The sequence below is a fragment of the Salmo salar genome, chromosome 05 (genome assembly GCF_965601325.2).
Source record: "Salmo salar chromosome 05, fSalSal1, whole genome shotgun sequence".
In the NCBI taxonomy this organism is placed as follows: Eukaryota; Metazoa; Chordata; class Actinopteri; order Salmoniformes; family Salmonidae; genus Salmo; species Salmo salar.
Genome location: NC_138295.1, coordinates 48537368 through 48548079, shown reverse-complemented (window position 1 = coordinate 48548079; position 10712 = coordinate 48537368). Strand labels below are relative to the sequence as shown.

Genomic DNA, 10712 nt, shown 5'->3' with positions numbered 1-10712 from the left:
TGGAGCCATGTTCTCTGAATAGGATGCATTCACAACAGAAGCACCTCATAATTGAGACAGATTGACTGCTGGTTCTGTTCAATTGGACTGATAAACATCAGACTCTCTATTATAGAATACTGCCTGGAAACGCTGAATGAAGAAACAATGCCATCAGGGTATATTTGAGCAGTGAAGCCATAAGAAACCCAAATATGAAAAGAATGAGGGAAATATACTTGGGAAATAGCTGGGGAGCGTAGCTGGAGGCTCCGGACTGGGGAGCATCGCTGGAGGCTCCGGACTGGGCAGCGTCGCTGGAGGTCTCGCTGGAGGCTCCGACCTGAGGAGTGTCACTGGAGCCTCCGGACGGAAAAGCGTCGCTGGAGGCTCCGGACTGGGAGGCGTCATAATAGGTTCCGGACTAGTGACCGTTGCTGCTGGCTCCATGCCATGGATCATCTCTACATGTTCCGCGCCAAGGATCATCACTGGAGACTTCTTACCATGGATTATCTCTACAGGTGCCATGGATTATTCCTACAAGGTTCGTGCCATGGAATATCCCTACAGGCTCCGGGCCATGCATCATCACTAGAGGCTTAGTGCCATGGATCATCTCTACAGGCGTCGGACCATCGATTATCACTGGGGGCTTTGTACGAGAAGCAGGAACCGGTCTCACCGGACTGGGGAGACGCACTGAGGACCGAGTGCTCAAAGCAGGCACCAGCCGTACTGGGTTATGGATGCGCACTGGAGGGAGAGTGCAAAGAACAGGCACAAGACGTACTGGATTCTGGAGGCACGCTGGAGGGAGAGCGCAAGGAGCGGGCACAGGATGTACTGTGCTATGGAGGCGCACTGGAGAGAGAGTGCGAGAGGCAGGCACATGCTCACCACAAAAAGCACGGGGAATTGGCTCAGGTCCCAGTCCTGGCCCAGCCAAACTACCCGTGTAAAAAAAGCACGGGGAATTGTCTCAAATCCCAGTCCTGGCCCAGCCAAACTACCCGTGTGCGAGAGGGGGCTGCCTCTCGTTCTTCCAAGGTAGGCTCCGATATTACCTGGCCCCAAGTCCAGTCAATCGTCTCAATCCACTCCTGATGTGACCAGATGTCCATTTCTGCCCGGGCACGCCGCTTGATCCAATCATAGTGGGTAGTTCTGTAACGCGGGTCGTCTAAAGGAGACCAAGGTGCGGCGTGTGAAGTGCTCATATTTTTTTTTTTTATGAATACACTTTAACAAAACAACAAAACGACCGACAACAGTTCCGTCAGGTGACATACACTAAACAGAAAACAACTACCCACAAAACCCAGGAAAACCCCTACTTAAATATGATCTCCAATCAGAGGCAACGAGGATCAGCTGCCTCCAATTAGAGATCAACCCAAACAATCCCAACATAGAAATAGAAAAACTAAAACATAGAAAACATAGAACAACCCAAAACACCCCCTGTCACGCCCTGACCAACTCTACCATAGAAAATGACATCTTACTAGGGTCAGGACGTAACAGAATGGTTGGACATACCCTCTCCAAGGCATAAGTACGAACTGTGTACTCCAAAAGTGTTTCCAGCTTCAGCAGTGTAATCTTGATGTCTCCATACATCTCACTGTCATCAGGCCAGTATTTACAGCATTTCACCTGGTCAACAGAGACAAATAACATTTGATCAAATATGCATACAATGATAGTCACAGAAATGTGTTTGACATGTGTTTGACCAAGCAGTGTTATTTGTTGGAGAATTATGTTACCTACTGCTCAGCATAAAATAAATGTAAGGAAGAAGACACAGAACAATTATACTTAAATTCAGCTCCAACAAAATCTTCCATAGATAGAGGAGGTAATAGTCTTTAATGATGGGGAACATAATATCTAAAACTGGTCCACCACTAATGTTTTCCATTAAGGCAAAGGATTTTGTAATTTTTTATTTAGGTTAGATGTTCTTTTGATTCAGCTGACGAACCATCCAGCGCTAACACATCGATTATGGAGTACAGTTGCTAAAAGGGAACAGCAAAGTTGATGTACTGATATTGATAGAAACATTTTGTCATCCTAACCACTATGTCTATGTTTATGACTTCAGAAGAAAATAATGGGACCCTTACTATAGCATTTACATTCATCTGGTGTTTCAATTACTCTAACAATTATGTCTGTCTGAGCAAATAGCAGGGACCTGAATACTGTCCAGAGAAAATGTTATTGTGTCCCCCTTTGCACTGTGTGAGATGTGTGTATGAGGAGAGAAGTGTGAGTGTGAGACTCACCCTGCCTATCTCTACCAGTTTAGTGATCATGACGATGCTGAAGCAGTTCTCCTGCCACACCATCCTCCAGAAGTCATACACTGTCTCCTGTTTGGGCCCTGTGGGACAGAGAGGTAAAACCATCACATCAACCATCTCAGTCAAAAACAGTTTGCTGTAAATACAAAATTATCAATATGACTAGGGCCAGGATTGTTTCCTGACCACGTGACCTGATACTACTGTACTAAGTCACTTTTCTTGGACACAGGGTCAAGGTACATGCAGCTAGGTTATAAGTAGGACGAAATAGTTTTTCCTGGTCAGGTCACATGCCCTACTGTAATTAAAGTTGTGCTGTATGTACTGTGCTTCATAGCTGTTTTCATTGGTCTGTGCCAGCAAACTGTGGCTCAGTATGAGAAGTGACAGGTGAAACAGAAAACAGATCATATGGCCCCGAGGAAGACACTAAGAATAGCTCACTCAATCACACTTTCTCAGAGAGTATCTACACATCCAAACATGCACCTATGGAAAAGCATGCACACACAAAAAAAGGAAACTGATGTATACACACACAGTTTGTGCACCCAAACTGCTGCTTAGTAAGAGATCACAGTTGTGGATGATAGAGAGAGACTACAGATCTCCCTCTCCCCCTCTCTCCCTCTCTCCATGTATCACCCACCCCATGTAATGCAGAGGGTTGGCGGGTCACACATGCAGTCACCTTTTGATTGGATGGAGAGACACTTGAGGTCTGTCTGTGTCACTGTTGCTAGGCCCTACGTGGAAGTTCATTGGGTAGGTTGGTCAACCTCAATTTAACACACAAAAACACACACACAAGCAGCCAACTCCAGACATGGCGGGATACTCACCCTGAGTGGCTATGAAGTGGTTGGCTCGATGGTAGCCCTGAAAAAGAGAACAGGGATGACATGCTAAGTAAGCCATCTGTGCCTCAGACAGTGCTTTCAGCATGTCCACGGCATCCACGCACCACCTCAACCGGTCATAGTGGTAACCGTAACCTCCTGAGATTTGACCTCATGCAAGCACAAGTAATATAACTACATAGGGACACTTGTCACATGCTGGAGATGACAAGGCATGCCAGTGGGTATAGTGACAATGACACAGCTCTATATGCTTACAGGTCACACAAACAATGGGCCACAAGACAGTCTCGTCTTCTGCAGATATGGGAGCTCCTTCAAACGTGCATTCCTCTTTACTTAGCGGTTAACTTTGATTTAGGTATGGTCAGGAAAAGGGTACCTATTCACAATACCTCTTTCAACGGTATTGCCAGAGTGCAATGGTGCTCTGTTTATTCTACTGCATGATGAGCTACTGGCTTGAAGCTTGGACATGGCTCAGGTAGAAAGAGACAAACATCTAAGATTCAATGGCAGATAAAAGGAAAAGAGATGGCAACCCTCATAATTTCTTTACACTGCTGCAATCTGAACATTGTGACACCTTGGAGCAGCTTGCTTTGTGCCAACTCTGAATGCAGGCTCCCAAACACTAGACTGAAGGGTTTGAATTTTGAAAGAGGGATGTACTGCATGGGAAAGAGGGAAAAGAAAGGGATGGCAGACAATAGAAAGAGCAGTGAAGTACTTACTTCCCTGTTAATCCGAATCTACAGGGTCCAAAGTCGAGAAGGTGGGGAAGGCAGTAGAAAAAAAGAGAGAAGAGATAGAAGCTAGTTAACTAAATCTGACACAGTGGTTGCATTAAGGAGAAGTGTATCTTTAATTCTGTGCATAACACTTGTATATTTTATCAAAGTTTTTGATAAGTATTTCTGTAAATTGATGTGGCTCTGCAAAATCACCGGAGGTTTTGGAGGCAAAACATTACTGAACATAACACGCCAATGTAAACTGAGATTTTTGGATATAAATATGAACTTTATCGAACAAAACATACATGTATTGTGTAACATCAAGTTCTATGAGTGCCATCTGATGAAGATCATGAAGTTCATTTCCTCTCCATTTCTGGTTTTTGTGACTCCTCTCTTTGGCTGGAAAATGGCTGTATGTTTTTTTGTGACTAGGTGCTGACCTAACATAATCGTTTGGTGTGCTTTCGCTGTGAAGCCTTTTTGAAATCGGACACTGTGATTGGATTAACGAGAATCTTATCTTTAAAATGGTGTATAATACTTGTATGTTTGAGGAATTTTAATTATGAGATTTTTGTTGTTTCGAATTTGGCGCCCTGCACTTTCACTGGCTGTTGTCAAATCGATCCCGCTAAAGGGATTTGATCCGCAAGAAGTTAATGAAAGAAGATTGAGAAATCTAAGGAAATAAAGTTGCAGACAGGAGGAGAACCTGTATAGAGAGGTGTGCTTGTTTACATACAGTATGTGTGTATGAGACAGTGTGTGAGCGTGCGTGCACTCGTTCATGCACGTGCTGCCATGTGTGTGTATTGATTTGGACTGTCTCCCTATTTAACAAATTAGAGGCTGTCATATAGCATTCAGCAGGGTTCACTTGCTGAGTGTGGTGATGGAAAATACTGCACTGTATGTACTACAACACATGACAAACACAGGCAGCTGCCAAGCATGCATATACAGTGCCTTGCGAAAGTATTCGGCCCCCTTGAAGTTTTCAACCTTTTGCCACATTTCAGGCTTCAAACATAAAGATATAAAACTGTATTTTTTTGTGAAGAATCAACAACAAGTGGGACACAATTATGAAGTGGAACGAAATTTATTGGATATTTCAAACTTTTTTAACCAATAAAAAACTGGAAAATTGTCTGTGCAAAATTATTCAGCCCCTTTACTTTCAGTGCAGCAAACTCTCTCCAGAAGTTCAGTGAGGATCTCTGAATGATCCAATGTTGACCTAAATGACTAATGATGATAAATAGAATCCACCTGTGTGTAATCAAGTCTCCGTATAAATGCACCTGCTCTGTGATAGTCTCAGAGGTCCGTTTAAAGCGCAGAGAGCATCATGAAGAACAAGGAACACACCAGGCAGGTCCGAGATACTGTTGTGGAGAAGTTTAAAGCCGGATTTGGATACAAAAAGATTTCCCAAGCTTTAAACATCCCAAGGAGCACTCTGCAAGCGATAATATTGAAATGGAAGGAGTATCAGACCACTGCAAATCTACAAAGACCCGGCCGTCCCTCTAAACTTTCAGCACATACAAGGAGAAGACTGATCAGAGATGCAGCCAAGAGGCCCATGATCACTCTGGATGAACTGCAGAGATCTACAGCTGAGGTGGGAGACTCTGTCCATAGGACAACAATCAGTCGTATACTGCACAAATCTGGCCTTTATGGAAGAGTGGCAAGAAGAAAGCCATTTCTTAAAGATATCCATAAAAAGTGTCGTTTAAAGTTTGCCACTAGCCACCTGGGAGACACACCAAACATGTGGAAGAAGGTGCTCTGGTCAGATGAAACCAAAATCAAACTTTTTGGCAACAATGCAAAACGTTATGTTTGGCGTAAAAGCAACACAGCTCATCACCCTGAACACATCATCCCCACTGTCAAACATGGTGGTGGCAGCATCATGGTTTGGGCCTGCCTTTCTTCAGCAGGAGCAGGGAAGATGGTTAAAATTGATGGGAAGATGGATGGAGCCAAATACAGGACCATTCTGGAAGAAAACCTGATGGAGTCTGCAAAAGACCTGAGACTGGGACGGAGATTTGTCTTCCAACAAGACAATGATCCAAAACATAAAGCAAAATCTACAATGGAATGGTTCACAAATAAACATATCCAGGTGTTAGAATGGCCAAGTCAAAGTCCAGACCTGAATCCAATCGAGAATCTGTGGAAAGAACTGAAAACTGCTGTTCACAAACGCTCTCCATCCAACCTCACTGAGCTCGAGCTGTTTTGCAAGGAGGAATGGGCAAAAATTTCAGTCTCTCGATGTGCAAAACTGATAGACATACCCCAAGCGACTTACAGGTGTAATCGCAGCAAAAGATGGCGCTACAAAGTATTAACTTAAGGGGGCTGAATAATTTTGCATGCCCAATTTTTCTGTTTTTTATTTGTTAAACAAGTTTGAAATATCCAATAAATTTCGTTCCACTTCATGATTGTGTCCCACTTGTTGTTGATTCTTCACAAAAAAATTACAGTTTTATATCTTTATATTTGAAGCCTGAAATGTGGCAAAAGGTCGAAAAGTTCAAGGGGGCCGAATACTTTCGCAAGGCACTGTACATACAGCACAATACTGTATACCCACACACACACAGCCACACATACAGGCACACAGCCAGGCAATGAGTGACAAAGAGATCAAATCAAATGCTAAAGAGAAAAACTATCTGAGAGCTTGCACTTCTTCAACCTCTGCTTTAACAAACAGAAAACACATTTCAGAGAGAGGATAAACTTTTCCATGTAACCTCTGGTGAAATAGTAGTACTCCCCTGTGGCAACGTATTTATAATTTTTTTTACATTTGACATTTTAGTCATTTAGCAGACGCTCTTATCCAGAGCGACTTACAGTTGCATACATTTCATGCATTTAAATGTTTTTATTTTATTTTTGTACTGGCCCCCCGTGGGAATCGAACCCACAACCCTGGCGTTGCAAACACCATGCTCTACCAACTGAGCCACAGGGAAGACATTTATCATTCAGTGCCAGGGCTAGCCTTGTCAGGGGCCAACTTGGCCCTACAGCGGGCAGCACCCAAGCATTCAGTGGCATGTCTCTAATGATGCCTGGTCTCCCTGTGCCCTGACACTCTAATTGGCGCCCTCACAATGGCAGGAGTCAAAATAGGACAGACCCATTTTAGTTCCCTCTCAAGTGCCCTCTCTATGCTAATGAAGTCCCCTAAAAGCATTTCTCCTCCACAAGTCCCCTCTCTCTATATCTCTCCCGGCTTAACGATGTAAAAGGAGTGCTTTCACCTTTCCGACAATGCGTTTTAGACAAGTTTCTCTTATGATGGAATAATAATGAGCATTCATGACTGTACAGTCCAACAAATTGATGATGCATGTTGCTCTACGGGAAACACATTCTAGTTGATGCAGATGGAAACAAGAATTATAATGAAGTGAAGGTGAGCAGCCAAAGAGATCATGTCTCAGAGCTGCTCCCCGTCCATCCAGGGTTTGAACAACATCAATCCAGTCTATTCAATTCAGAGGGATTGGGGGATTTTACAAAGGGCTTTACCGCCAGGACTTGGTATTATAAAATGAATGTATTGTCTATTAATAGCGTTGGATAAGGGGTTGTAGAGGTAGTCACCAAACATACATGGCATCTGGCCGGATGCCAAGAGGAAGGTTTGTGATTGGATGGGGGTTGGGTGGGTTGGGGGGTTAGCCTGGTGTTTCCAGGAATAGGAATAACCTCTCACAGGTAAATCTGGGGAACCGGATTGCTTAGGGCGACACAAAATACCGTGAAATGGACTGTGGTTTTTCAAAAAGGGATAAGTAATGACTTGATGTGTTTCCCAGTATAACACTGTGATTGGACAGGATTCTGAGCAGAAAGGAAGGTGAACTGAGACTTACGTCTATGTACTTGGCGTTGATGTAGTCGGAGTTGGGGTCTCCAAAGAGTGGGTGGAGCTTGACTCTGTGGCGGTTGTCTGGAATGGACACAATGGGAGAATCACATATCAGCCATGTTTCCAATTACATTACATCCACACCACATACAACTCAATTAAATAACACATCCATACATTTTTTTTAAACATTTTTACATTATAAAAAAATAAGTACATAGAATAACACATTTATTGTAGTAACTTGACAAGGAATGCCTACACGCATTTCAATATCACTTTTCTTTACTTTCAACCTAAGAAATAAAATGTGTACAGCCATGAACACCTGGCTCCCAGGTGGCGCGGTGGTCTAAGCCACTGCATCTCAGTGCAAGAGGCGTCACTACAGTCCGTGGTTCACATCCAGGCTGTATCACATTCGGGCCATGATAGGGAGTCCCATAGGGCTGCGCACAATTGGCCCAGCGTCATCTGGGTTTGGCCGGGGTAGGCCGTCATTGTAAATAAGAATTTGTTCTTCACTGACTTGCCTAGTTAAATAAAGGTTACATGTAAATGTACAAACGGCATAAATACAGCCAAACAGTCGCATTGTACAGATCTGACTCAGGGTGATGACATCTTCCAAGGGGAAAAGTTACAGTCAATAATAACCATGCACACATGAATAGCAATCATACTATACTGCAAGTAAGTACAATTCATATTTAATGTGATTATGTATATAGTGTCCACACTATAACACTTCTCCCACCTTCATTTCAGAGGACAAGTACATTAGAGTGTCTAATTTGAGAAACAGACGCCTCACAAGTCCTCAACTGGCAGCTTCATTAAATAGTACCCGCAAAACACCAGTCTCAACATCAACAGTAAGCAACATCAACAGTGAAGAGGCGACTCCTCTGTCCAGTGTCTATGTTCTTTTGCCCATTTAAATCTTTTATTTTTATTGGCCAGTCTGAGATATGGCTTTTTCTTTGCAACTCTGCCTAGAAAGCCAGCATCCCGGAGTCGCCTCTTCACTGTTGACGTTGAGACTGGTGTTTTGCGCGTACTATTTAATGAAGCTGCCAGGTGAGGACTAGTGAGGCGTCTGTTTCTCAAACTAGACAATCTAATGTACTTGTCCTCTTGCTCAGTTGTGCACTGGGGCCTCTCACTCCTCTTTCTATTCTGGTTAGAGCCAGTTTGCGCTGTTCAGTGAAGGGAGTAGTACACAGCGTTGTACGAGATCTTCAGTTTATTGGCAATTTCTCGCATGGAATAGCCTTCATTTCTCAGAACAAGAATAGGATCTTTGTTTCTGGCCATTTTGAGCCTGTAATTGAACCCAAATGGATATTTTTTATTTTTTTTATTTCAACTTTATTTAACCAGGTAGGCTGGTTGAGAACAAGTTCTCATTTACAACTGTGACCTGGCCAAGATAAAGCAAAGCAGTGCGACACAAACAACACCACAGAGTTACACATGGAATAAACAAATATATAGTCAATAACACAAGAGAAAAAAAGTATATATACAGTGTGTGCAAATTAGGTAAGGGAGGTAAGGCAATAAATAGGCCATAATGGTGAAAAAATATATAATTTAGCAATTAAACACTGGAGTGGTAGATGTGCAGAAGATGAATGTGCAAGTAGAGATACTGGGGTGCAAAGGAGAAAAAAACCCAGTATGGGGCTATTTACAGATGGGCTATGTACAGGTGCAGTGATCTGTGAGCTGCTCTGACAGCTGGTGCTTAAAGTTAGTGAGGGAGATATGGGTCTCCAGCTTCAGTGATTTTTGCAATTCGTTCCAGTCATTGGCAGCAGAGAACTGGAAGGAAAAGCGGCCAAACGAGGAATTGGCTTTGGTGGTAACCAGTGAAATATACCTGCTGGAGCGTGCTACGGGTGGGTGCTGCTATGGTGACCAGTGAGCTGAGATAAGGCGGGGCTTTACCTAGCAAAGACTTATAGATGACCTGGAGCCAGTGGGTTTGGTGACAAATATGAAGCGAGGGCCAGCCAACGAGAGCATACAGGTCGCAGTGGTGGGTAGTATATGGGGCTTTGGTGACAAAACGGATGGCACTGTGATAGACTGCATCCAACTTGCTGAGTAGAGTGTTGGAGGCTATATTGTAAATGACATCACCAAAGTCAAGGATCGGCAGGATAGTCAGTTTTATGAGGGTATGTTTGGCAGCAAGAGTGAAGGAGGCTTTGTTGCGAAATAGGAAGCCCATTCTAGATTTAATTTTGGATTGGAGATGCTTAACCTCTCTGGGACATGTGGGACGCTAGCGGGACACACTATTCAACAGCCAGTGAAATAGCAGGGAGGCAAATTCAAAACAACAAAAATCTCATAATTCAAATTTATCAAACATAATCTCATAATTCAAATTTATCAAACATACAACTATTATATCCCATTTTAAAGATAATCTTCTCGTTAATCCAACCACATTGTCTGATTTCAAAAAGGCTTTACGGCGAAAGCATAACATTAGATTATGTTAGGACAGCGCCTAAACAAGAAAAACCACACAGCCATTTTCCAAGAAAGGAGAGGCGTCACAAAAACCAGAAATACAGCTAAAATGAATCACTAACCTTTGATGATCTTCATCAGATGACACTCCCAGGTCTCAATGTTACACAATACATGTATGTTTTGTTCGATAAAGTTCATATTTATATCCATAAACCCCATTTTTACATTGGCGCATGATGTTCAGAAAATGTATTCCCTCCAAAACCCCCGGTGAATGAGCACATCAATTTACAAAAATACTCATCATAAACGTTGATAAAATTTACAACAGTTATTGAAAGAATTATAGATACACTTCTCCTTAATGCAACTGCTGTGTCAGATTTTAAAATAGCTTTACGGCGAAAGCACATTT

The 10712-nt window shown here is 43.0% G+C and overlaps 1 protein-coding gene across 5 annotated transcripts in view; it reads right to left on the bottom strand.

The window, feature by feature from the left end:
- Window positions 1-1078: 1078 nt before the first annotated feature.
- The window catches only part of LOC106604982 (receptor-type tyrosine-protein phosphatase U), a 242004-nt gene continuing 232370 nt past the window's right edge, over window positions 1079-10712 (bottom strand). Inside the window, exons 19-23 of one of the 5 annotated variants that reach the window (XM_082975231.1) lie at window positions 7812-7888; window positions 3892-3909; window positions 3140-3176; window positions 2277-2374; window positions 1079-1638 (exon numbers count right to left, since the gene is read on the bottom strand). In XM_082975231.1, the coding sequence (XP_082831357.1) occupies window positions 1447-1638; window positions 2277-2374; window positions 3140-3176; window positions 3892-3909; window positions 7812-7888 (422 nt within the window). In that variant the 3' untranslated portion in view covers window positions 1079-1446. The remainder of the gene's footprint in view (window positions 1639-2276; window positions 2375-3139; window positions 3177-3891; window positions 3910-7811; window positions 7889-10712) is intronic. The other 4 variants (XM_082975229.1, XM_082975233.1, XM_082975230.1 and 1 more) reach the window with 4 other exon arrangements.